We start from the raw sequence: 27,062 nt of genomic DNA, 5'->3' as shown, positions 1-27,062 counted from the left end.
TGATCATTATACAAAATATATATGGTTTTATCCAATGGTCACAAAATCTAGTGTTTCTAATATTTTGGCACATTTCAAAAAGTTTGTTGAAACTCGTTTTTATAAATCTATCAAAACACTTTACTCCGACAATGGTGGTGAGTTTATCGCTTTAAAATCTTATCTATTATTTCATGGCATAACTCACTACACCACTGCTCTACACGCTCCACAACAAAATGGTGTCTCTGAACATGGTCACTGTTATCTCGTTGAAACGGGCCTTACACTTCTTCATAATGCAAATCTTGCTTTCTCGTATTGGCTCTATGCCTTTCAAACAACTTCTTATCTCATAAACGGAAAACCAACACCTCTCATCCAAGAAAAATCACCTTTTGAAGCCCTTTTTGATCAACCACCCAATTACTTGAAATTAAACAAATTTGGGTGCATTTGTTACCCCCGCACACGAGCCATAATTCAAATAAAATGCAACCCAAATCCAAAGTCTGCATTTTTCTCGGTTATTCACTAACCCAAAACGCATACAAGTGTTTTAAACCTCAAACAAAAAAATTCTTTCTTTCATGGCATGTGTTATTTGATGAAAATCTAACCCATTCCAGTCTATCCTAAATCGTGCCTTCTGTGACAACCCAACCCACTCGAGAATCTCACAACTCTTTTCTTTTTTTCTTCTTCGATGCTCAACAGGTTGCCATGTCTCCATCACAACTGTCCGGCGCACCAACCTCATCACTGCCTCCGAAAGGTCCGTTTGCCATTGTTGCGTCATCCTTAAGTAATTTTGGACCCTCTACTATTTTCCTTCATGATTGCTTGCAAACCCTAAATCACAACACCACCCGCTCGAATTTTCCTCGGACTGGTTCTTCTTTAAATTTGCAATCACAATCTCATGATTCTTCTCATGATCAGCATCTAGGCCTAGCTAATACTCTCAATTTTCCAACCCCTACCGAAACCAATAATCCTCCCCAACGCACTCATACCACGACCACAAGATCAATGAACCAAATCTCCAAACCCAAACAACTCCACACTGTGTCCAAATATCCTCTCCCCCTAACCATTGAACCAACCAATGTGAGCCAAGCCATTTCTCAACCTCACTGGCGTAAAGCTATGTCTAATGAGCTTACTACTCTAATGAAACATGGGACTTGGGACCTAGTTTTACCACCTTCAAACTGTAAACTCGTGGGTTGTAAATGGGTATTCCAAGTAAAAAAGAAAAGTTGATGGGTCAGTGGACAAATTCAAAGCCCGTCTAAATTGCTAAGGGCTATAATCAACGTCCTGGTGTTGATTACAAAGAAACTTTTAGCCCTGTCATCAAACCAACAACTATTAGAGATGTCCTATCTATTGCAGTCATGAATGGATGGGTTTTGAGGCAACTGGATATCAACAATGCTTTTCTAAATGGTGAATTATCTGAGACTGTGTTTATGGCACAACCCCTAGGGTTCAAAGACTTGTCCAAACCTAATCATGTTTTCAAGTTAAAAAAAAAAGGTCATCTATGGGCTTAAACAAGCTCCACAGGCTTGGTACACAACACTCAAAAAGGTCATTCTTCAGTTGGGTTTTCACAATTCCAAAGCGGATTCCTCTATGTTCATTTATAGCCACGATTCCAATCTTTTTTATTTCCTGGTTTATGTTGATGATCTTGTCATTACAGGGAATAATTCCACACTTGTGGCCACCATTATTAAGCAACTGGGTGACATGTTTTCTCTCAAGGATATGGGTTCTCTTCATTTTTTCTTAGGAATTGAAGTAATTCCTACTCGGGTAGGATTATTCCTCTCACAACATAAATATGTTCGTGAAATTTTAGATCACACCAGTATGAGTAGTGCAAAAGATGTCTCAACGCTTCTTTCTACCACTCAATCTCTTCAATTGTTTGATGGCACTATTGTTGTGGACAGCTCAGAGTTCCGTAGAATCATTGGCAACCTTCAATACCTTTCTTTGACGTGTCCAGATATCTCATTTGCAGTCAACAAACTCTCATAATTTATGCACAAGCCGACTACAGATCACTGGACAATAGCCAAATGGCTCATTTGATACTTAAAACAAACCATTTTTTATGGTATTCAGAACAAAGCTGGAACTCCAGTATTAAGAACATACTTAGATGCAAGATTAGGCTGGAAATGTGGACGATCGCCCGTCCACCTCTGCTTATATAAGTTTTTTGGGATCTAACCCCATTTCTTGGAGCTCCAAGAAGCAAAGAACTGTTGCAAGATCCTTAATAGAAGCTGAATATCGGGCGCTAGCAAATGCGGCTTCAAAGACAATGTTCCACTCTCTTCAAAGAACTCGCATTTCCAATCAAAGAATCTCCCCAACTGTTATGTGACAACCTTGGAGCCACACATCTCAGTTTTAACCCGGTCAATCATTCACGCATGAAACACATTCAAATCGATCTTCACTTTGTGCGTGACTTAGTGCAAAAAGGAAGCATCCAAATCAGTCATGTATATACTCAAGACCAACTAGCTGATTTGTTAACAAAGTCGTTGTCCAAACAACACATAGAATTGTTACACAACAAGATTGACCTTACCGATGGAAGCCCTATCTTGCGGGGCGTATAAAGGAAACATGCATAGATCCTGCTCAAACCGAAATAGTGCATGCCTAGCCTAAAATCATGCCAAATATTCTGTCATTAAATTCTATATTTGGTGTTGTTTCTAAATTTGAATTATATAGCTGTATATTGTAACAATAGCATAGATTTAGCTTTGCCGTTGTAATAGTAGCATAGATTTAGCCTTACAGTGTATATGTTTCCTAAACTAGCTTCTCAATCACTCTCTATATAACATAGAGTTTCTATCAATAAAATGTGTGGGAAATTCTTCATTGAAACTACGGCAATATTTGTTTCTTTATAGATCTTTGGTAAGCAAGAAGTTGGAAGAATTCAATCAGGTCCGGGGGCTTTTCTTCACTGGTGATGGGACTGGACAGGTTGCTGTGTGGAAATGGCTTACTCCACGCACTGCTTGAGCAGCTAACACTTCTTTCCCTGTAAATTATTAACTCGAAAAAAAACTACTACCTGCCTAGACACCGCTACATAGGAGTCCATAAATATGCCACATTGGCAACTTAGTTAGAAACCAACCCCCACCCCTGTGTGGCTGCAGCCTGCAGTGTAATTGAATTGCGCGGAGTTACACGTTCTGGGACACCTGCAAATGAAGTGATTGCTATTTTAAGGGGTTATTTCCAGCTTATGCTTGACACACCCAGCACGTACACTAAACCCTGGTTGTAGGTTGAAAATTTGAATTTCTTGGCTTGATTTCTTATCATTATGTTGCAAGATGGATGAAACGCTTAGAGTTGTGTTGGGACACCTTGAATAGAAAAAAAAAAAAGAGCCTGCTAAAGCCTTTGATGACTTGAGGGAGAGGTCCGAGAGGGATTTTCTGCCCCGGTGCCCTAAAATCGTCCGGTTTGGGAGTCACCGACTTCAATCTTGATACATGGGTCAGAGAGGGGGATTAAGTAGACCTCTGCTGGTGCTGTACTTACGTAAGCCTTTCCGATTCGGGAGGAAGCCCGTAGGGGACCCTTTAAATCCTAATGCCCTAAGCCCAGAAAGGGTTGGTATAAACAGCATTGCACTCCAGCAGTAAGCAAAAGCAAAAAAAAAGAAAAAGGTGTGTTCCCGGCCAGCTTATGTGAGGATTCCATGGCGCGATATACAAACGGCATGTAACAGTTGAGGACATACAAGTTTGATACTTACAGCCAGGGGTTAGTCAAAAAAACTTAACACTCAAGTAGAGGTTGGAAAGACTTTTATAGAGCAGTGAGTATGAGCAATTGTGGTGTTTCTGCAGGCGGGCTTTTTGCAAGGAAGTTGCACTCAGGTGTGTTGTGCATATATAGGTTGGGTTGGGGGAGTAGGTTCATTTGATACATAGATTATTTAGAAAGGATTTGTAATTACTAGGGGTGTCAAAGCTGATCAGTTTAATTTGTTTGTAATATAACCACCATTTATTGAATGAGAATGAGAATCACAAGTTGTTCTATTCATCATCCATGTATATCTATATATCTCTCTATTCATTCTGGTGGGCAGTTTTTATCCAAAATATTCTATGTTAATTTGAAGTCTAGTTGTGTTTTTTGAATTAGGGTTATATTATCCCAATATCTTTCACCAACAATATTAGTATAACTTAACTTGCAAACAATCTAGCTATAACAATGTCCATAACCCAAGACATTCCATGACATATAAGTCCAACCAAGAAAGCATATGAAGATGCAACATATATGCATGCAAATTGTCGGTTGTCACAGGCTACGCATCAGAATTCCTTCGAACGTAATCCCAGGTCCAAATGCTAATGCCAGTCCCCATTCTTCTCCTCCCTTCCTCTTCAACGCCTCCCTCATGTATTCCATAACATAGAAGATTGTGTTGCTACTCACATTCCCATAGTCCATCAGAGCTCTTCTGCTGCACTCTAGCTTCTCACTTCTCAGCTTCAGAGTGCTCTCTAATCGGTTCAGAATTGCAGGCCCGCCAGGATGAACTGCCCAGAACAAGTCATTGAACTCCACTAATCCGGCTTTCTCCATAAGCTTCTTGCAGAATTCCTCGATGTTCTCTTCAATCTTTGCTGGAAGGTCCCTCCCAAGTTTGAAGTTTATGCCCTCTTCCGATAGTCTTCCATCTATCACATTCTGTGTCCCTGGTAAGAACTGTTGAACTGCATGGTTCAGTTCCATGAAAGGGCATTCTTTGCCCGGTATCGGGTCGGTGCCAACGATGACCGCTGCAGCTCCATCCCCGAAAAGTGCAGCCCCAACAAGGTCGTAAGGGCGCTCCTTGTTTGGGGGACGAAAACCAAGTATGGTGGTTTCGGATGTTGTTAATAGGACACGGCTTCCAGGGTTGTTTTCAGCTATGTCTTTGGCCACCCGCAGTCCGGTCACACCCCCATAACAGCCTAGAAAGTATAGCATTATCCGGCCAACGTCGCTCCTTAGGCCAAGCTGGCTGGCAAGGTAAAGGTCACCTCCTGGCAATCGAATTTCGCTGGAGGAGACGTAAACTATGTGAGTTATATCCCCCACTGGCCTTCCCCACTCCTCAATGCAAGCAAGGCTTGCTTCCATTGCCATCTGTAGAACTGCCGGGTTGGCGATTTCAAGCTTTTGTTTGATCGTGGGCGAACCCTCCGTGGCAAGTTCAGGGTACTTCTCTAAGATTTCCTTGGACATGACTGTGTATCTTGTCTTCACAGTAGTTGTTTTACCTAGCAAAATAGAAAGGATCGAAATCAAATATACAATGCATATATATATTAATAAATGATGAATTCACTGAAACAAACAAACCCTAATGATCATTTTCATGCATAATGTGTAATACTCCATAGTTATTACAAGCCATTTTCATTCAACACAGCACTAAAGCAAATTAGCCCTGAGATGTGTTAAAAGTTATTTTGCTTACACAAGCGCTCTAGTTTCTCCTTAATGGCCAAGTCTTGGCACTTAGTATCACGAAAGTAGCCCTCCACCAGGCACTCCTGAGGAATGAGTTGGCTAGGAAAAGCCTTGCCCATTGCAAGGACGGTCGCCTTCCCAGGCATGGGAAGGCGTCTAGCTAGTGCAACATCATGCTTGGGAGCCCCGTTCCTCTCCATTTTAGACGTATTTGAGGGGTGTGAAGGAAGAAGGGGATGAAGTTGTGGGAAGTTAAAGGTATGAGGGAGTAGGGTGAATATAAATGGAGAGATGGGCATGATGTTGGAGAGAGGTTGGTGTGAAGGAAGAGTAGCATGAATGGAGAGAAATGGCTAGTCTATTAGAGTTTGGTAATACTTTAGTCGTTGCTTTGGAAGTGTGAGTGTTCTATAGAGAAACAACAAGCTTTTTCTTTCTTTAGGTAGAAGTGATTAAGTGAACACAACCCAATTCTAACTTACCATCACAAAATTTCATATGTATATACTTGGTAGGGATTTTTCTACAGCCATTCTTAGATTATGTTTCATTCACTGAAATGAACAAATTCCGGAAAAAAAAAAAAAAAAAAAAAAAAAAAAAAAAAAAAAAAAAAAATTGTTTTGAAGCCATCATATTATTTTTTTTAAGCATCCAAAATTTATTTTAAAATAATTATTTTTTAATTTCCAATAATTCCTTTCAACAGAACGAATTCGGACAGAAGTCATTGATGGGCTAATAAGAACCTGCCTCATGCCATTGTAGGCTAAGGGCCCAAGAAAAATGCAGCAACTTCATCCATTCAAAACGCTGCCGTTTTTACTGTCTCTAAAGTTTACAATCTTCCCAATATAGCAATTTTACAAATGTCTCCAGATCAGTATAATTTTTCTTGTTCAAATTAAATAAATTCAGAGAGATAAAGCTGAATTTCAACTACTTTTATCCCAATAACTTACAAAATGATGGAACAAAACACTGAAGGACTCACACCACAGTATTACACCAACTTTGACTTGTTACCAATACAGATATCAAATTTGGACCAAACCATTGCGTTGAATGCCCTTACTAACCTGATGAACCGAACTCCAGCTGAGATAGAGTCTTCCTTCTCCTTTTCTTTTCCCAGTTTTGCACATTTGTAATGACTGCAATCTTGAATAAACACAAGGATTTTGTCTTTGAATAAGCTCCAAACAGTGCTCTGGTAAGTCCAGCTTGTTGGCATTCTATATATTTAGTTTCTTTCTCCTAGGGGGCAGCAACTCAGAAGGTAATATTTGGTAGTAGAGATATTTCGACCTGACTACTTCATTTTTCATTAACCCACTTAGGAACAATGTCTTTACAATTATACCCGATAGAATAAATACAACAAAACCACCCCAATGCTCTGGGAAAAGGTTAGACAAAACTGAAAGTTAGAACATTGTAATGCTAGGGAAGGAGGTAAGCATCATCTTTTCATCTATTCTATCAACCACAACTAAACATTCCATGAACATTGTAAAGCATTCTGTTAGTCAATCCCAATCCTCAAGATGACCTTCGGAAATAGTACCTGCAAAGATCACAAAGGAATTAATTTGGTGTGTTCATACTCTGCAGTGTGTGTGCTTGGGTGTGTGGATCATGAGAATGAGAGCAAGGGAAAGAAGGATACACAAAAATCTTTATGCCATATAGGGAAGCATATTTTCGTAGAAGACGTTCCACAGTATACCATTCTGAGCGATCTTGATAGCCAATACGTGGCATGTGGATCGAAGCTTTCAAGTAAAATGGATATAACATGAGATATTTGCACATCTAGGAAAGAAACATAAGAAAACAACTTTCTGGTATCAAATTAATGGCAAATAACAAATCTAAAATCATGTGTCTTGCAACAACCAATTGTGCACAAGATGCAAAAGATAACCTCAACAATTGACTGGATATTATCCATACAAAGAGAGCCTGCCTACCTCAAAATATTGGTACATGATTGTAAGAGGGGGTAAAAATCCAACATTAGGACAAATAGATGAGGATATTATTTTAACAAAAAACAATCACAGGTTCCAGTTTGAATTTCAAAAGGAACAGACCTTCACCATCCAGAGAGAATTGGAGGACAAGATTTGCAATTGTTTGACTAGAGTAAATAAATACCAGATTTTTGAGCAGCCAAGAATGACGCCTTTGATAAGCAACATTCCAAGTCAGGAACAGAGATATTGCTGCGAGGTACTTTACGCCTAGGATTATATGATTGTACTACAGCGAGAGCCACCCACTGAGGAGCATTACAGTCCATTCTCTGTTCTTCACAGTCCTCTGTTAAAGCAATAAACGAGATCAGAGGTAACAAAATTATGAACCAAAAAAAATATGTCTGAACAAAGAAAATAGAGGATAAGAAAACATCAAATCAAGAAAACCACCCATGATTAAGTTAAGAAATTGTGTGGATGTCAGCTGATCCAGCAAATTACTTCAAATACCTTCCAGGAGAATAAGTTACAAGCAAGCACATGATACTTATAGATTGACTTTATATTCTGTCTTATGACCCTCGCCAAATCATTTGTATAAGTACAAAGTGCATTTGAGAAATAATAGGACTTAGTGGGGTGTCCTTAATGATGGTATAAATAGTTTACAACATGCTTGCCACCTTTACAAAATATCCTATCCATATCTTTCTGAGTGAAACTATGGGATGAGATCATGCCTCACAGAGTTATTCACTAAAGAATGAGAGAGGTTTCCGTTGGTCAGTGGAGTCCAAATTGAGTAATTGACTATTTTGCCCTTATTTTTTATACAATCCACTTCAAATGAATGGTTAAATTGTATCACTTGGTGCAAGAAGCCAAAAGGCTGACCAAAAACGTCCTCGCTTAATGATCAGGGTGAATATAAAACCTATCCATAAATAGATTGCCATTGATCTCATTCCAGGAAATAGAAAGAACAAACTTCAGCGTCCTAAGGTTTTACCAATGAAAGAAAGTTTACTCTTCATGAATCCTCAGCAAGGAAGAAGTGAAGGAAGAAATGATGGTTAAAGAAGACAAAGGACTATATGCATATACTGCCTATCAAAAAAAAGGACTAGATGTATATACACACATGAGGAAGGACTACATGTATTACACACATGAGGAAGGACTATATGTATTACACACATGTATGCATAGGCATGTGTCTGTATAACAATATATATATAGCAAAAAACAGTTTGGGGAAGAAACAATCTAAATTATAGGAACATAAGATACAACAACTGACCATTGATTTTTATAAAATGAAGATCACCAAGATGAAGGTCCTTAAATTCAGAAGCTCGTTGATATGCATCAGGAACACTTGAAGAAAGCCTGGCCAGGGCATCAAACATTCCTCCATGGCCCCAGATCCCAGAGTCATCAATGCAACTGTGAAATAAACATATGAGCTGAGAATAACAAGATGACTCCACACTTCATGAAGAAGTTCTTATGGTTAGAACAATACATGTGGTTCGAGCAAGTTATGAGGTTCTTGGAAACCTATATTCATCAAAATTGGTATAATTTGTTTCCAGTCAATTTGAAGGCTTAAATCCATCCATTAAAATAGAGTCATTGAAAACTAAAAACTGTCACAGCAAAAAATGGAGTCATCAACAGAAACAATAATTAAAAGAAATACTTCTTGAAGCCCTCAATACAAATCCATTCCAAATCCAATAGAGAAAAAAACTACCTCCATTTCAGTTACATGTAAAATAGTATAATAACATCCTTTTCATGGAATATCCAAAAAAAAATAAGGATGCATCAAAGCACACAATACAGAGATCAACACCAGGTAGGCCAACTCCTAATTGAACCATTTTTGGAGTGAGAAAGGGGAGGGTTGTTTTTGTGTTTCAAAATGTGCGAATTATTTGAGACAATGCGCTAATACTAGGGAAAAGTCATCCATTTTCATGCTTCTAACCTTGATTGGTAAATGGTTGGAAAAGTTACAGCAATATTTTCCAATCACTGGATTGTAAAGGAGAAAAATGTCTCAGATTTAGGGGGGTTGTATGCTTGTCTGCAGGTGGGGACCACAGGATAAGGAATTTTCAAAGTTGAAAAAGGCATTAATTGCAGTAGTGAGGTTGGGGAGATCAATGTTCAGTTATGGTGAGAGGACTAGATGTCAAAGGGTTATATAAGGGTATTAGGCGAGGCAAGCGAAGTTTTTAAATTTCATTAGCTTTTTAGTAGGGAACAGGCGAACTGTGAGGTTCTGGCATGATGGATGGTGCTTGACCCTTGAAGATGAGATTCCTGGATCTTTTAAGAATTCTGCAAAATAAAGACGCATCAGTTGCATATTATCATCATTGAACATAGATAGGAAATCATTGCTTACCTAGATTCACTAAGGAGTTCTAAGTGGGAGTCGAAGATAGTGGATTCGTTTAAGGAAGTCATTTATGGAGCAGAGACAAAAGCCTCATTTGGGCTAGCCTCCTGTTTTTAACTTCTGCTGGAAGCTGAAGCCAAAGCCAAGGACACAATTTTTTAAAGGGCAATATTGGTATTATAAAAGTTTTATTAAACATGAAAAAACTTCTTACATAAGCTAAAATGGAACTTCTACAAGAAGTAACATCTTCCTGACTTTTGTATTAAGCTTTTTTTTAAGTCATAAGTTCTTTGAACTATATTAGTCAAACAGACATAAAAGCTCTTATTGAGCTTAAAAACGAGTTTTTGGCTTCTCAAAAGTTGATCCAAACAAGACCTAAATGGGAGGGAGTTATGGGTTGAGTTGGAAGTGAGTGGTATTCATTAAAATCTTCTTTCAGGGAGTGCTGCAGTCCTAGCCAAATTTTTAATATTGAAATTTAGAAGAAGATTCTAACCATTGATTACTAGATGCATATAAAGAGCAGTTTGGGTAATTGGAGTTATGCGTAAAATGAGTGAGGAGTATTGGTTTGTAACTGGCAACTGTGGACCTTACTCTTCATCCTTACTGAGATGATGCAGGTGCTTCCAAGAATGGAAATTGGTGCTCTCAAGCTGGCACATTAGTTCATAAAGAGAAAAAGGAGGAAGGAATGGAGCATCCCCTCCTTGCTATGGCTTAGTTTTTGTGGAGGATGATGAAACTGAAACTTCAGAGAGAGAGCTTAAAAAAGACTGTATTCTGATAGTTTTTCATGGATGGAAGAGGTTTTTTAGAGGATTGGAGACAAACCTTCTTTGAATTGGCTGGAAGCCTGAGTGCATGGGAATTTGAGAGTTGTTTCTTCCTTCACTGTTCTATTTCCATTTTACTTTCTTCCAATGACTGGTAAAGGAAGAAAACGGTAAAATTGAAAAATTAAAAACAGGCCCTTACATACCAGACACATTGTTTGGGCCCTTACCTACTGCACATAGTTTGGCAGTGAGCTGGGATAAAATTGCAGGTATAGTACAACCCTACAAGCCCAGGATGTGAGCAATGAGGGCATAAGCATGGAATATCACAAATGTGCACAAGGGCCAACATGCTAATAGGTTTCAAAAAGACACAAAAGTTACCAACACTAGAAAGAAAAGCCACCAAACAATAGTACTGAACTATTAAGCTATGATGAGTGATAGAAGGACGATTTCAAACAATTTTCCATTCTTTTCTTTCAGCAGGCAATATACAATTTAGAAGAATTGCATTTGCATAGCTCTACATAATGTATGGGCATTGCATATTTTAGTAACACATGAACCATATTCTTAAACAAAACTATTTTATCCAACAACTTGATTGATGACATGGTCATAATTTTGAAAAAGTAAACCAAATCACTAAGAAAGTGAAAACATGCAAAAGTAATAAACAAAACAGCAGAAGATGCATAAAAGACTTAACAGATCAGGAAACAGGAAATCACATTTGGAAATAAATGACCAATTTTCTACCACTATTGCTATTTTTATCAGCAAAACAATAAGACTCCCGAACTAGAAGCATATCCATCGAAGACACTTGCCTGAATATGATAGTAGCCTCAGATGGACAAACTTTTGAGGGAAGTGTACAATCTCCATAAACAAAGTCAACAGAACCTGAATCTGATATCATGTCAACATCAACATGGGAAGGAGGATCTTTGACAGATAATGAATTGTAACCATGAGCTTCCCACTTGGCTAGCTTCTCCTCCTCTGCCTTCTTCCTTGCAGCTTCAAGTTTTAGAAGCTTTTCCTCAGGTAACTTTCTTCTATTTCCCACTTGTATAATTGGATCATCACTTGATTGGGATGCCTCCTTGAACTTTTCCACCCATACAAGATATGAAGCTTCATCTAGACCAGGGTCAAAATCAACAGAAACGGAACTTCTGTCCATAATAAGATCATGTCCTTTTAAAAGATCCATTGGGTTAACCTCAAATTTCCTATCATCCTTGCCCAATTGTTGTTCATGGCGGATTGCTACTACCTTGTCAGCCATGGCATCCAATTCTGACATATTTGGTTCACTTGATTCATCATTATTGATTTCTGAAGGATCAATCATACGTAACCCAAATATGACAGATCGCAAATCACCAGCTTCAGCTCCAGCCATTTCCTTCCCTTCCCTATCAATGTCAACCTCCCCTACAACATTATGGCTAAGCTGCAGCTTCCTCTCTGCTCTGCGCATTATAACCTGCATAAAAAATTTGAAACCAACAGTAGGTATGATGCTCTTCGACTCACTTGGTTGGCTTATTAGATCTCACCTCCTCTACCGTGCGTCCTGTAACTAGATTTATAGACAACACATGATTCATCTGACCAATACGGTGTGCCCGCTGCAAAGCCTGCTTGTCCACCTGAGGATTCCAATCTTGCTCGTAGAATATAACCTGTATGTATTAGAATTAGTACATTATTAAAAAGAACAATTAAATAACATGATTATGGATAATAACGAAAACATATTTTGGTTGAGCTTCAAATCAACTTCAAGGAAGAGGGAATCCATTCAAACTTTCACATTACACTTTTGCTCAGTTCATTGACCAGGAACCAGTTTATTAGCCTCTAAATTTCATTGCTAGTCTATCTAACAAACGGGCAGTACCATCTGCAATTGGACCAAAGGCACAAAGAATCATTTGAAGTTGTACCTCTTTACCATTATTCTCTTATCCTTAAAGAAAAGAGGGGGAAAAGTATGCTGAAAAGTTCATTTGGTATGATTCTAGCGTCATTGGATACCTTTTTTTCTGAAGTGCTTTCAGATATACAGATAAAGACTAAAAAAACATAAAAACTATATTACATCCTTATTATGATTCAACAAAAACATGAAGTAAAATTGCCTAAATCAATTGTGAAAGATGGGAAATCTTGCTTACAAAAATTTCATCTTACCCAGCAAAATCAATTGTTCTTGATTAGAGGCAGAATATACCAATAGCAAGAAACTCAATAGACCTTTTAATCATTAAAGTAACATATGTGTGCATAAATCACTGGGTAGTACTTGCGCTATAGAATTCTCTTATGTACTGATTGAGCATGGCCTTGTATCACTACGACAGATATTAAAGAATCCCCTTTCCAAACTCAAGTTGTTGGGGCATTCCATCCCCAAACCTGACCGAACTTTAATTGATAAATATTACAACTTTAAGAGGCCTTATGACACTTGCATGCAACCAACAGCATGCTACACAACCCAGGACAGTGGTGACACCAGTAGAAGGATTCATTTTGTACGAGAGCTCAGACTCATCAATTCTACTAAAATCTGATGCCACTCATGTCCCTTGTTGTTTGTCACAAACAGCATCCATGTAAACCACCAGAAAAATACATGCTATAAAACCAGCTGTCATTGCAAGTGATAATAACTTTGGTCGAGCATTTGGAGAGAACTCACAGTATCAGCAGCCACAAGATTCAAGCCAACGCCCCCAGCTCTTGTAGAGATCATAAAGACAAAAGCACTACTTTGCACATCTTGGGAATTCAAACTGCCTTCAACTATTTGCCGGCTGAAACTTCTTATTGCAGAAAAGCGCTCCTCAGCCCGAACTGATCCATCAAGACGCTCATAAGAATATTTCCGCAACTCCATGAAATCCTACTTTGCATATGAGAGACAATAAATTTGCTAAATGCATACTGACTTATGTAATCCAGATTAAGTGCTTAAGCACTTTCATGATATCATGTACTAAGAACAAAATAACAAACCTGTAAAATATCTAGTGTATGAGTCATCTGAGCAAACAGAAGAACACGATGTCCAGAGTTATATAGCTTCTGAAGTAGTTGATCCAAGATTATAAGTTTACCACTAGCCTGAACAGGACACCATAAATAAACAGAAGTTAATCCATAGAGTAATTATGAAAGTGCAAAACAGGCATTTAGAATTGAATGGAGGCAAGTCAAACATGCAGCTCTTATGACTTTTTCATCAGAAACAACTATAATTATACATCATTTCCAACGAAATATCGCACACCCTAGTTCAAATTCCAGAGTCAAAGAAGCCTGTTACAATACCAAATAAAACATAATACCTGAACCAGGTGTTCACCCTCCTCATATGGTTCAGGCTCAATACCAGGGAAAAGATAGGGATGGCTACATGCTTTTCTTAACTGTATTACCTGTACAGTAGAAGCAAAATTAATACGTAAAAAACCATTGCAAGCATTCGACAGATCAAGGAAATGGCAAATGCACCACAACAAAGAGGAAAAACCAGCACAGAAAATATGAATTTCAAAAGTGTCTGAAGTGTAAATTAAAAGATTAAACTGTTAAACTAGTTGAAATATGTAACAAAGAACCAAATGTTATCAGAATTTAGAAAGGAACATTGGTTTTACTTTCCTCCTTACAAACAATGCACCTCAAATGAAACAGAGAAAATTAATATCAGTTGAGAAGTTACACCCCAGATTCAAGGTTCTATTGGTGTGACAGTGGATGAGACAATCCAATTAAGGCATGGTTGACAGAAATTCATAAAAAACATGTCCAGAATTGCAATATTATGAATACCTTCTGGTACTCAATTCAAACTCATTAAACCTTGATCTTCAAATCAAGCATGAGTGGTAATAACTTAAAAAAAACCAATATACAGACATCCTGCTTGCCAAGAAAAGCATAGAAAACTATGGCACTCACACTATCCTTCAGTCTTGCTATAATTATTTTACAAAGAAGGCATGTCATGGATCTCTTAAAGGCAAGGTGCAAGCCTGCTGATACCCAACTAATCAAAATCACTGTTTGTAAAAATAATTATAGGCCTCTGATCAATATAGGAAGATACCATAGGGTTGTAAAAAAAACATATCTATCTCTCTCACACATGTTCTGATATTTGTTAGTAGTTGGTGCAGATAGCCAGTTTATACACAAACTAAAAGTGGTATTTATGAAGGCAATGCAAAACCTTGAGATACTTTAAGTCAGTGCCATGAAAAGCTGTTATGTTTAGTGACAAGGGTTATTTGGGAATAAATCCATCTACAGATGTATATTGGGCAGAGAGTTGTAGGGGGTGTTCAGGCCATTAGATATTTGTGGCAGAAAATTTAGGAACCTGGCAGAGTAGGAAACACTCCACTGTTACTCAATCTAGCACACAAGTGGAGTTTAGAGCTATGGCACCTGGAGAATAAGAGTAGTATGCTTGAGATTTCTGCTAATGAAATGTGCTTCTTCAAGAGCCCATAAGCTTGTACTGTAATTATAAAGTTGCTATAAAAATTGAGTGTAATCCAGTCCAGCATGACAGAACTAAAATGGCAAGTTTCAACTAAGGGAACTTATCCAGGTGGCTTAAAGAGAATGTTGTCATAGCTCCTCCATCAAATGGAGGACTAGATTAGATATCCTCCAATTAAGAACTTTTCCAGAAGAATAGAAGTAAGACTATGACATTCGAACTGATAGCTCTTGTTCATTCTGTATAATTGCTTGTAGTAGTTTGACACTTAGAAATGATAACTAAGGAGAAGCAAAATTGAATGCTAAAGGTGAGAAGTTGAGAAATTAACATACAATATTCTGTAAGGACTGGTGACCTGATGGTCCAGAAGACAATGCAAGAAGTTTAGGAAGTTCCTTCCTCAATATTGACATATACACCTTCTTTTGCAGGGAAACCAGTGGAGCCATCCTATCAAGGTAAATTTAGTAAGTTGTCAAATCACCATTCCAAGATAAACTGGCCAGGAAAATTTTTGCAGAAGCCGTTGGTGAGAGAACTTCAGAGTAGGGTTTAAAACTTTTAAATAAAAAATCTCAAACCACAAAGGACAACTAACACAGTAATCTCAGTAAGAGGGGGCAGCACAAGAGTTCCACACTCAATAAGCTTAGATTTCATTCGACGAAGCATGAAAGCTCCCAATATATATTTTAAAGTTCTGAACTGATCCTTAACTTCAGCCACCTTTTCACCTGTTAAGAAAAAGATATATTGAACTTTCAGTATGATGTCCATTAACTAAAAGTCAATCTCCTTTACTGAATAGCCAAAGCTTAGAATAACTATGACATGACAAACTGGTCCCTGAATAAATTTAAACAATCCAAAAATAACATTCAGATGTATATTACTTTCCATCAGAAAAAAGAAACATAAATATAAAACTGAAATATGCCATACATATGCACTATGTTCTGATAGGTAGATCTCTTACAGACTGGAAAAACTAACAGCATAATAGACTAATAATTTCAGTTCTTTTATTAAAATAAAAATATAGCTCTTATTCTTATTATTTAGTTTCTAAATATCATGTGCTGATTGGACTTTTTGGCTTGCCAAACAATCACTTCAGCAATGATCCTGCAACTTTTCTGATTTGGGGAAGGATATGAATTTCAAAACAGTAACATAGATCAAGGAGTTGGCAATTTATCAAAAACACTGACAGCCCCAGCCTAACTTATTAAGTCTCCAACAACTCAACCATTTGGCCAAGGTTACATCTCAAAACAGTGGATGCCTAAACCCCTTTTTTTATTGGCAAACAAAAAGGATATTAGAAGCGCCTAACAAAAGGGCTCACAAAATTATACATGGCACATACAAAGGTGCTAAAATGCCAACAAAGAGGAGAGAAACAAAAAAAATTCCCTCTACATATTAAGAGCTTAACCAGTCAGAGAAGTCAATCATGAAACATTGAAAAGTCTCCTATATACACACTCTTACCTACTCCATAAAGTTATACATAAAGGACTGTTTGATTGCTTGATCCACACGTTCAATATTTTCAAACAACCTCTTATTGCTTTGCTTCCATATAGTTCAACATAAGAACAAATGAGCAGTTCCCCAAGCTTTAGTCCTCTTCTTCCCAACAAAGGATCTATGCCAACTCAATAGTACACCTCTTACTAAAGAGTGCATCACCCATTCCATCATAAACAGAGAATAAATCAACTGTTATAGGATGATTTCTTTAAAGCAATGAAGGAAGATGTGATCAATTGTTTCTTTCTTCTCCTTTACACATCATTTGTTCAACAACTCCCTCCCCCACTTATGAGCTGGTCCAACTTCAAGATATTTCCCCCAAACTGCTTCCCATGCAAAAATGTCGACCTTTAATGGAACCTTAGGATTCCAAACATACTCTTTTCTTTCAATAGACAAAGAGACAGATTTGTATTCTCCAGTCCTATGCGATTGTTTGATTACATCCTTCAGCCTTCTCTTTTGTTTTGATGATGTAGTACTAATACTCGCTTCCTCATCCCGTAATCTCCATATCCATAAGAAGAAGAAGATGATGATGATGAAGATGATAATCAGAATGTAAAGAAACTTAAGTAAACTTACTTGATTCTAGCTAAACCATTTCATCCTTTGCATCCCTATGAATTGCATGCACTTGCAATTTCTTTAAAAAAAAAAACCTCTACTCCATCTAGCTCTCAGTCATGGATCTATCTTGAGAAATAGAGGTACCAAAAGCCCCCCTCCCTTACTTGCTCCTATACCTCTGCTACCCATGCATCTTCGAGGTCACTACAAAAAACAACACAATAAAAGACTCTCCCAGCAATAAATTACCACACCATCTATCCTTCCAAAATTTCCCATCCCATTGCCTACCATAAATCTTGTTCTACTGTTAAAGGCCTCCCACCCGCTTCTAATTTCCTTCCACAAACCCACCCCATACCCCTCCCTCACACCTCTTGACCACCATCCCTAGACACCTAAAACCTTGTACTTTGATTTCTTCCCAATTTGCCCCCACTTTATAATTATGTCACGTATGTCGCAAATTAAATTGGAAATATAAGTATCAAGCCCTTTTGTAATAGATACGTTCCTGAGGACCTATTCCCTCTCCTTAGTTGACAGATAAAAGTCCACATATCCTTATCTATCATGTCATGGAAACAATCAGACAAGTGGAAGATGAAGATGCATTTAGTAATTGGAATTGTAAGCAATGAAGAAGAACCATCACTGCACTATCCCTTTCCCCCAAAAAAATTCATTTATGTTCATCATAATCACTTAAAAGGAAACTTTTTGGTAAAGAATAATTCAATACAGGTTCCGACAGATGTTTGACACATGAGACACATGAATCAGCAAAAGGACCTTTCTTCCTATTCAATTCAAAGAAAGTTCCCCCTTTACCAACAAAAGGTTATATCCTGGAATTACCTACATAGGCCAGATATTCATCATTCCCTACACACTACCAGTATGCAGGATGTAAAGCATATGTTGTTGTCATCACCAAAAAAATGCCTGCTAACTCTAGCATCTATCACTCAATCTTTTGCTTCAGCACCTATACTTGGCAACAATGCCAAAATTATATACCATATCAAATTTGAAAACGGCTTGGTAGGTTATTTTTCCTCTTCCAGTGTCAAATGCTGAAATATGATGTCCAAGTTTTCCACACACAAAATAATTCCATTCTTCTTGAATCTCTAGATCTACAATCTTGAATTTTTCATAAGTGATAATTAGCCACGGATTTCCTTGGCTTTTCCTTTTTGTCAACAAAATCAACTTTTCTTATAAATTTGAATGGACACAACAACATCCTCATGAGGGAGATTTAGGACACTTGTCTCCCTCTTGGATGGAAGTCCAGTGGATATGAAAAGAAAGCAATATTGAAGCAGACTCCCATGCCAAAAGAAGAGCTTGGGTTTCTTACCACTTCATTCACATCTTTTTTTGTTGTTTGGGTTTTGGGGTTCCTGTTCTTGTTCCAGAGTAGATTATAATATCCTTTTGTATGTGCCTATTTGTGTGCTAGAGTGAATTAATCATGTACAAATTATTCTGCTTTGAATCTTTAATAACCATCAAACCAGTAAAAACATAATTAAAGGTCAAATACTTGTCATTAACACATCTCAATAGTATCGGAAAAATAAAAAGAAGCCCCAAAAGAACCAAAAGCTAGGGGTGCACCTCTTTTTGTTTGGCACTGCTCTCTTAATATATCATCTATTTGTCTATCAAAAAAAAAGAACCGAAAACTAATGATAAGAATATTAAAGATATCAGAGGAGCATAGGCTAGTACTACAGTACTACTGACTCATAACAAATAAGAACTAAGAAGATAACCTGAAGAAGGATGTCCGTCTTCCTTGAATGTGGAAAGAAACTGCTCTAACGTCCCAAATATTGACGGCATACAAAAATGCATCAGAGCCCAAAGTTCTGTGAGATTGTTCTGAATAGGTGTTCCAGTCATCAGCAACCGTCTTGGCATGACAAACCGTTCTTTAAGAACATTATATAACACCTGTTATGGTTTAAGCATTCAGGAATCTGCAATGACAATTAGGAAACTACTCTAACTTCATTAACTTTTTTAACCATTAACATATTGGTTCAATTTCAGTTAATAAAGCATTTCTACTAGTAGAAATTAATTTTGAAACTAATAATTACAGTTTCCCAATATGTCTCAGCATCTTAAATAAAAAAATAAATGAATAATAGAGAAAAGGGCACACATGCATTTTGTCATATACATGACAGTTCTTACACCATATATATCCACCAGTATGATCTTATTTCAATAGGAGTTGTGCCACAAGCTACAAAACATTGACTTATTATCAGCCAACACGTTGACCCCAAGGAATAAAAGTCATTAACAAATTCACAAAGGCTATGTTTGGTTGGCAGGATGGAATAAGATAGGATTTGTATATCATAGGATATCATATTACATTGGATAGAAAATACATATTTTAAGATATGAATTTCAATCCAATAGATATATTGGATATATGATATCGTAAGGCAGAATATCCAATGGGATATGTTATATTTTTATATTTAATTTAGGAAATGAATAAAAAAATAATATGGAATAAATATTATTTTTCAATGTTTAAAATAAAAATTATATCATATTCCAATATTTTCTAGAAAATGAAATTTCTCTTATGTTTAACAATATTCATGATTAAAATATTTAAACTTTTTAAATAAAAATATTTTATATTATGTTATTCAATATATAAAAATAATTTATATATCATATATTAATATTGTTTTCTAATATGCTTTATAATATGTTTTATAAAATATTTTTTTAGTTTTTCCTTTTGAACCATAAATTTAATTTATAATCCAAAAAATTATTTTGCAAAATGAGTATATAAAAAAATAAAAAAATGATAAAAAAAAAAATTAATTTATGATACATAAGATATGCATATTCCATATCTCAATATAGGATTCTCATATCCCATGCAAAAAAGATATAAAAAAAGTGTGGATAATATATCTCATCACTTATCCAATTTCATGTTTAGTTGAACATAAGATAGGATAAGGGATGGGATAACTTATCTTAGCTCATCACCAACTAAACATGGGATAAATATAATATCCCCTCTCTTATCCTATCCCACAGTCAAAAGGTATTTGCATGGAAATATATAGGCATTCAAACTTACACTTGAAGGATTTTTAAGTCTTTGTGCTTCATCAATTATCGCATAATGCCATGGAATTTGGGAGAGAAAATGCTGATCCATCAATGCTGTATCATATGTTGTCAGCAGCAAGTCAAAAGGAAGGGCTGATACCTGGAAAGGGATTCAACTTATGCAACTGTTAGTTATGCACATAGTTCATTGATTGAAGCTTGGGCAGTTTCTGGCTAAACGGACAATCTGTTGAATCTACAATGCTGAATTTGTAATATGGAAAACTTAAAATTGTTAAAAGATAAATCCTCCTTTAAGATAATAAAAAGAAGAAAAATCTGTGACTTTGAATTGATAGCTTAATATCACATTTAGGAAGCAAATTTGCTGGTTGGTAATAATTTCTGATTTTTCTCCACTAGTGAAAATGGAAATACCAGTGATCAAATCAAGGAAAATTTCACGATTCATCATTGAATTTAATATTAGACAACCCCTTAGATTTCAAATACTATCTCAAATAGTATTTTCCTTTTTTATTAAATAATCAAAAAAATAAAATAAAAACTTATTCACAAAGTGCCTAAAAAAAAAAAGGTCACATCCCAGTACAGAGTTTTTGTGAGGAAGCTGATGAGCAATAATGTTTACATGCCACCATAGAATCATTAAAAGTAAAATTAACCAAAATCAACATGTTAGTCTCTTAATTAATAGCCATATCAGCAGGACCCAAAACTTACATCAGACTTTGAGCACTGTTCTTTTACATGCTCATATATTGTCCTTCGAAGACTGCGTCTGTGTTCTTTGTCACCAACATACCTAAGAACTCTTAATTTTGGAGCAAAGTTTGCTATCTCTGATACCCAACCATCCGTCACACTTAGAGGACATAATACCACTGTGGATAACAAAAAATAAGGATGGGAACATAAAAAATGGTACAAAAGGTACAGGGAACCAGTACTAGAGAAAATTGTTTACAAGATTTAAGCTTTTGTTCATAAAGAAAAAGAGCTTCCTTGACTTACAAAATGGCCCAGGTGACTTCTGATGGACTTTCATGTAGCTCAAGAAAGAGATGGCTTGCAGAGTCTTCCCTAGCCCCATCTGCCAATAAATTTTTTGAATTCACAACAATGAACATAATCATGCATAGGAATGGAAAAATAATTATCTTTCACAAAGCCATAAGCATTATTATTTTCTTGCTTCTTAAACCTTAAGTAAGCTTAAAGAAGATTCAAGAAAAAGCTTACTAAAGCTCAGCTACATCATAAAGAGTATCGTGAACTCAGTTCTTCTTTTGTAGTTAGTGTAAGGATGTTTTTAGATACAGCAATCAGCATACTGCAGCTAAGCTACATCATGTGTGGTGGAGCAGCTAAAAACCTTTCTGAGAATTAACTCTTAACATTGTATAAAACAATTCTGGTAACACAACCAAAGCATAGTTCATCAAAGAAACCATAAGCAACCCTACAATCCTACAAGGTTCAAGGTTCAAACTGAACTGTAATACCATCAACCCTTCTGGAAAAACTTAATTAATAATACTGCATAGCAAAAAAAGAAAAAGGAACTTCAGTTGTCACTACTCAGATAAGGATAAACAACAGGTCAATCCAAGGGAAATATAAAGAAATAGCCCTATCAGAAATTTGAGCAAATTCAAGTTTTCTCTATGATGCTTGACTATTTCGATAAAGGCACCAAATCATAATTGAATTTCAAGTCTTCAAATGAATTCAATAGAATTCAGAATTTCACCTATAATGCTTGCTTTTGAACACTATAAAAGACAATTCACAACAGCTCAGTGAAAACAATTCAACATAACTTTAAATTTACTTCCATGTTTTTTTATGACCCAACTTCTACACTAAATTAGCTACTGACTCAATTGAATTTTGAGTATTCGTAAAATTTTGGGTTTCCACTGCATGGGCATGGATTCAATGCCCATGAATTAAAATGTGAAGTTCTTAGCCATGTGAATTCAAAATTCAACTCAACCCAATTCAACAAAGGCCACTTCTCTCAAATTCCCATTTGTAGACAAATGATACCTCATCTCCTGCATACACAATGAAAACCTACAATCACCATAATGCTTACTCAAAACAAACTTCTCTCCATTTGGTTGCCGAGAAAATTCAAGAAAATCAAAATCTGAGTCCTATATTTGACATTAAATAAAAAGGCCAGTCCCCTGAAGCAAACCATTCGGCTTAATTCAAGAGTCATTCATTCTATTTTCCGTCATCATCATTTTCTCGGCAAGACAAACAGAGATTTAAACCAAAAATAAAGCCAAAATCGCATCAGAACCCTACCGAGAACAACGTTGACGCCGAGGAGATACCTTCGTATAAGCCATGAAACTCCTTCGACTTGGTGAGGTTTAAGCGTCGCCGTGACCCCGAATTCGCCCCAATTCACCGGCGCGTCCTCGGCGCGTGCGTCTCCATCGAGAACAAGCTTCGCCGCGGCAATGAGTCTCTGTTCGTAGTTCATCTCTGGCCTCTCTCCTCCGCTGCGAAGTGTTTGTGACAAGAAACTGAAGACGAAGAGTGTTGACGAAACGCTGCGTTTCGATAGAGAGGATGATGCCCAAATGACGAAGCTAGCCTCCTTCAAGTTCCCAATGTACTGGAAGTGCCACTCTTTCTTACGGAAGTTGGGATAATGAGTAGGGGTGTTTCTGGTAAATGGGAATGATGCTTTTAAAATGGTATACCCGATGGCGCGTAACGGGCCAATGACACTGGTTTTTGAGCTACACGTGGCAATTTATTTTCCTGACACGTTGGTAATAAAATTAAATAACTATTCTGATAATTAAGTGAGCATTTATTTAAAAAAAATTAATCATATAAAATAAATTTATATAAAAAAAAATTTTTTAAAATAAAAAATAAATTAAACATTATTTTAAAGTGTATTTGATAGTATTTTTACTCAAAATATTTTATTTTAAAGTGTTTCTTCAAAAAACATGATTTTTAAAATTTTTTAAAGTATTTTTTAAATTTTATAAAACATCTAATTTTTTTTCAAAAACATCTTTGACCTAAAAACGCCTTCTACAATTATTGTGAAACAGATTCTTAATATTTTTATTAATTTTATTATAATAATTAAAAAATAAATAAAGCTGCTTCAAAGAAAAGAAAATATAAATATGAATTGCTTATAATTTTATAAGCCTTAAAGAATAAAGAGTTTAAAATATTATATATTTTAAATGATTTTATTCTACTTCATGTTTTTGTCTTTTCTATTATAACTAAAGAAGGACTATTTTTAATGATTTTAATTTTTTTAATATTAAAAGTGTATAAATCATGTCATGAAGGATTATTCCTTTTAAATTTATAAAAATATTTAAATTAAAATACTTTAATCACTATATTATGTAAAATAAATATGTCTTGCTAAAATATATATTTACATTGTAAAAAAATAAAGACATAATGGGGTTTTTATATACGTTTAATAATGAGAGAAAAAAAAACTTTAGATTAATATAGGGGTGTCTTTCATATAGTGCATTAAATTAATTCAAATGTCATAATTTTAGCATGAGGGAAGATTCATTAAATATATTATAATGTTTATTTGTATTTTGAGCGTTATAATAGGTTTATAAAAATTATACGAATATAGATAAAAACTTTTATTAGTTTAAGGGTTCTCTTAATCGAATTTTGATAATTATAAAACAAAATCAAGATTATTAATGGTTCGAATCAAGTCAAGTTTTCCAAATTTATTTGTAAAAGTTCAAACAATTATGGAAGAATATCAATATCGTGAAGACTTGAGATCCTTGAAGACTTGATGTGACCTAGGACCTTATGTAATATGGTATTTATTGGTGCACTTAAGTCTAAATCGTTTTTAGGCATTTAAAATGTTAATCTCATCCATCCTTAACTTAAAAATATCATTTTTTTGTCAAAGAATTGGATGACTTATTGTTTTCAGTTGAAGCCTTCGGTTAAATTCTTTCTAAACTTATTTTAAAAAGTTTTAACAATGTGTAAACAAACTATTTCAAACATCAAATCGAGTCATGTGAGCACTATAATGCAATTGGTTTAGAGCGTCAGGAACCAATTAAGCTTAATCGATCAAGGGACATTTGTATCTTCTCTCTCTTCCAATAGTTATGGTATAACCAGTTGAGGCAGAGTCGCAAAAAGTCGAACCAATTGCTTAATCAATTGAGGGTCTGAGCCTTAACAATCACATGTCAATACATAAAAATACACAACACCTAGTGAATTGGTAAAATCAATTACTCGATCGATCAAGACCTATCTTTGGTTGTTAGGGTTCCTGAGCTAGTACACTATATATTGAAGAGTTCTAAAGCATTTATGAGTATGAGAATGACTACACTCAATTGATAAAACTCTATTCTTCTCCATCAAAGCTATTTTACAAGTGCATTGATTCTCAACTCGTAAATCTTTCCATGCATTTTCAAATTCATCATAACTTTTTCTTATATTAAGAGCAAAACTTGCCACTGGGTTTGAAATTCTTAAATTTCCTTTTACCAACTCTTTATAAGAAAAATTATTCAAGTTAGTTGAATGCTTGAAAAAACTATGAAGGTCCATTGGAACTTTAAAATCCAATTATAAAGAATTTGAAAACTTTGACTATTAAAGCTTTTAAGATAGTGAAACTCCCACTTGGTTAATAACTTAAAGATAGTGAACGCCAGACTTGCAGAATCATTATAAAAGAGTTTGTAATTCTCTTCTCTCAACTTTTTTATATTTCTCTTATTTTATTTTTTATTTTTCTCATATTTTTCATATAGTTTATTGTTTTAGAGTTTTAACACCTAGTTCACCTCCCTCGTAGGTGATTATCTTAATTTAATTAGCCATTTTTTAAAGCTTCAATATTAGATTTAAAAATTCTTGAAGAATAAAATAAAAGAATAAAGGGAATAATAATTTAACATTGGTCCATAATATGCTTATTATATATATCATACCATGAAAGTTGGAACTTCACCTAATGGCTTTGTCTTTATTTATTTATTTTTAACTTTATTATTATATATATTTCAACTTATATCTTTTATTTAGTAATATTAAATTAAATAATAATTTTACATTAAATAAAATATTTTTAATGTATTTTATTAATTATATTTTTATTTATATAATTTTAATACAATATTAAAAATAATTTAAATTTAAAATGTTTAAGTTAAATATAAAACAAAATCCATAATATGTTTGTCCATTCATATTTTATGTAAAAGGCATGATACATAATAAGACCAAGGGTTCTTCCGGAGTGAACACTCTAATCAAATTCTTCGGCTTTCCTTCTCGTTTACCCATCGACCTAGAATCAAATGAATTCCTTTGCTTTCAAGCAGGGTCAATGATTACTCCTTTGTATGATTTAGCTCCAATGTTACAATCTTTTCTCCTTTTTCCTACTGTCCATTTTTATAGATTCTCAATTCAAGTATTAATATATGTTTTCATCAGTTATTTGGGTGAAGAAACTAGGGAGCATGGGTATTCTCATTTCTATTGAAGTGGAAAAAAAATTATCTATAATTTTTTATCTCCTTCAAAAAAGTTTTTCCATATTTGTGTGTGTTCGGTATTTTTTTTATTTTTATTATCATCATCCTTGTTAATCTAACCACACATACGAGTAAAAAATAAAAAAATAAAAAATTAAACAAATTTTTTAATGTGGTTCGATGATCAATGTGATCCCTATGTCCACAGAGTGCACCAATACTCTAACAATCCACTAATCAAAATGAATGTAAGGAGTTATAATAGTGAAGCTCTCGAAAAAAAACTCTCAATTGCAGCCACTCTCTCTCAAAAAATAAAACCATAAACATAAAAGGGTTAAATATATAATAAAAACAAACTTGTTAATCATTAGATAATATATATATATATATATTTCTGAAAGAGGATTACCCCTTCAACCCCACGAGTTGATCGAGCAACTTGACCTCCGACATCCCAAGTAAAACGTAACAATACTGATTCAATTTTCACAATCCAATAAAAATTATTATTTTTGTGGGTTATCATTGATTTACGCACAATGTTAATTAATTATTACCCATAACCCATAATTCCCTTCACCTCCGAACACCACAAACACACTTCAAGATAACCAAAACATAAATATTAAACTTTTGATTATGGAGGAAAGATTTATAATAATAACAATGATACCATCAACAAATATCGAAAAAAACTCCTTTTGAACCCATTATTCAGAAGAACGATGTTTAGTTTTGCCTACAAAACTCGAGGAAATATTCAAAACAATACATGTCTTAATGAAAGACTCGTCTTATTTTTTTTATTTTTTCCATTTCTTTGTATAGAAATGCATTGTTAACATCCATCTAAAAATGGAACAAATACACGAATAATAGTATTCAACTTAGCAATAGCTTTAAGTCTCTTTGTGTGATCAACTCCACCAGCTTAGCTTTCCGTCACATATTGGTAACCATCATGATGGTACTTAATGTTATGCACTCATTTACATCCCACTCTTTTTTTTTTCCCCTCTAGTAACTTGACAAAAGTCCATTCGTAGGTCTTCGAAT

At 35.3% G+C, this 27,062-nt stretch overlaps 2 protein-coding genes across 4 annotated transcripts; both read right to left on the bottom strand.

Annotated features, from left to right (window-relative positions):
* Positions 1-4,225: 4,225 nt before the first annotated feature.
* On the bottom strand, positions 4,226-5,733 carry LOC117932659 (type III polyketide synthase A-like). The gene is made up of 2 exons (XM_034853936.1): positions 5,516-5,733; positions 4,226-5,315 (listed from the first exon to the last, which is right to left on the bottom strand). The coding sequence occupies exons 1-2, from the start codon at positions 5,706-5,708 to the stop codon at positions 4,348-4,350; spliced, it is 1,161 nt and encodes a 386-aa protein (XP_034709827.1). The 5' UTR covers positions 5,709-5,733; the 3' UTR covers positions 4,226-4,347.
* A 1,074-nt stretch (positions 5,734-6,807) lies between these two features.
* LOC117932794 (probable helicase CHR10) lies at positions 6,808-23,002 on the bottom strand. Of its 3 annotated transcripts, XM_034854126.1 has the most exons (18): positions 22,774-22,818; positions 22,507-22,514; positions 21,697-21,993; positions 21,469-21,547; positions 21,178-21,338; positions 20,462-20,593; positions 19,113-19,293; positions 15,818-15,953; positions 15,552-15,669; positions 14,054-14,143; positions 13,722-13,829; positions 13,405-13,608; positions 12,257-12,382; positions 11,519-12,183; positions 8,791-8,936; positions 7,669-7,833; positions 7,178-7,283; positions 6,808-7,075 (listed from the first exon to the last, which is right to left on the bottom strand). In XM_034854126.1, the coding sequence occupies exons 4-18, from the start codon at positions 21,545-21,547 to the stop codon at positions 7,051-7,053; spliced, it is 2,442 nt and encodes an 813-aa protein (XP_034710017.1). In that variant the 5' UTR covers positions 21,697-21,993; positions 22,507-22,514; positions 22,774-22,818; the 3' UTR covers positions 6,808-7,050. The 3 variants fall into 3 exon arrangements, with proteins under 3 accessions (XP_034710017.1, XP_034710015.1, XP_034710016.1); XM_034854124.1 differs by lacking the exon at positions 21,697-21,993 and having other exon boundaries at positions 22,774-23,002; XM_034854125.1 differs by having other exon boundaries at positions 21,697-22,533; positions 22,774-22,851.
* Positions 23,003-27,062: the final 4,060 nt, after the last annotated feature.

Source organism: Vitis riparia, chromosome 15 (assembly GCF_004353265.1).
Source record: "Vitis riparia cultivar Riparia Gloire de Montpellier isolate 1030 chromosome 15, EGFV_Vit.rip_1.0, whole genome shotgun sequence".
Taxonomy (NCBI): Eukaryota; Viridiplantae; Streptophyta; class Magnoliopsida; order Vitales; family Vitaceae; genus Vitis; species Vitis riparia.
This window is presented reverse-complemented; position numbering and strand designations above follow the sequence as displayed.

What these genes read in the sequence shown, in the direction of transcription:
- LOC117932659 (XM_034853936.1), bottom strand. Translation starts at nt 5,708, where the DNA reads ATGGAGAGGAACGGGGCTCCCAAGCATGATGTTGCACTAGCTAGACGC. An exon ending in GGAGAAACTAGAGCGCTTGT is followed by an intron (nt 5,316 to 5,515) that starts GTAAGCAAAATA and finishes CTATTTTGCTAG; the next exon opens with GTAAAACAACTACTGTGAAG.
- LOC117932794 (XM_034854124.1), bottom strand. Translation starts at nt 22,954, where the DNA reads ATGAACTACGAACAGAGACTCATTGCCGCGGCGAAGCTTGTTCTCGAT. An exon ending in AGACGGACATCCTTCTTCAG is followed by an intron (nt 15,954 to 19,112) that starts GTTATCTTCTTA and finishes TTTTCTTAACAG; the next exon opens with GTGAAAAGGTGGCTGAAGTT. An exon ending in AGGGTGAACACCTGGTTCAG is followed by an intron (nt 13,830 to 14,053) that starts GTATTATGTTTT and finishes TGTCCTGTTCAG; the next exon opens with GCTAGTGGTAAACTTATAAT.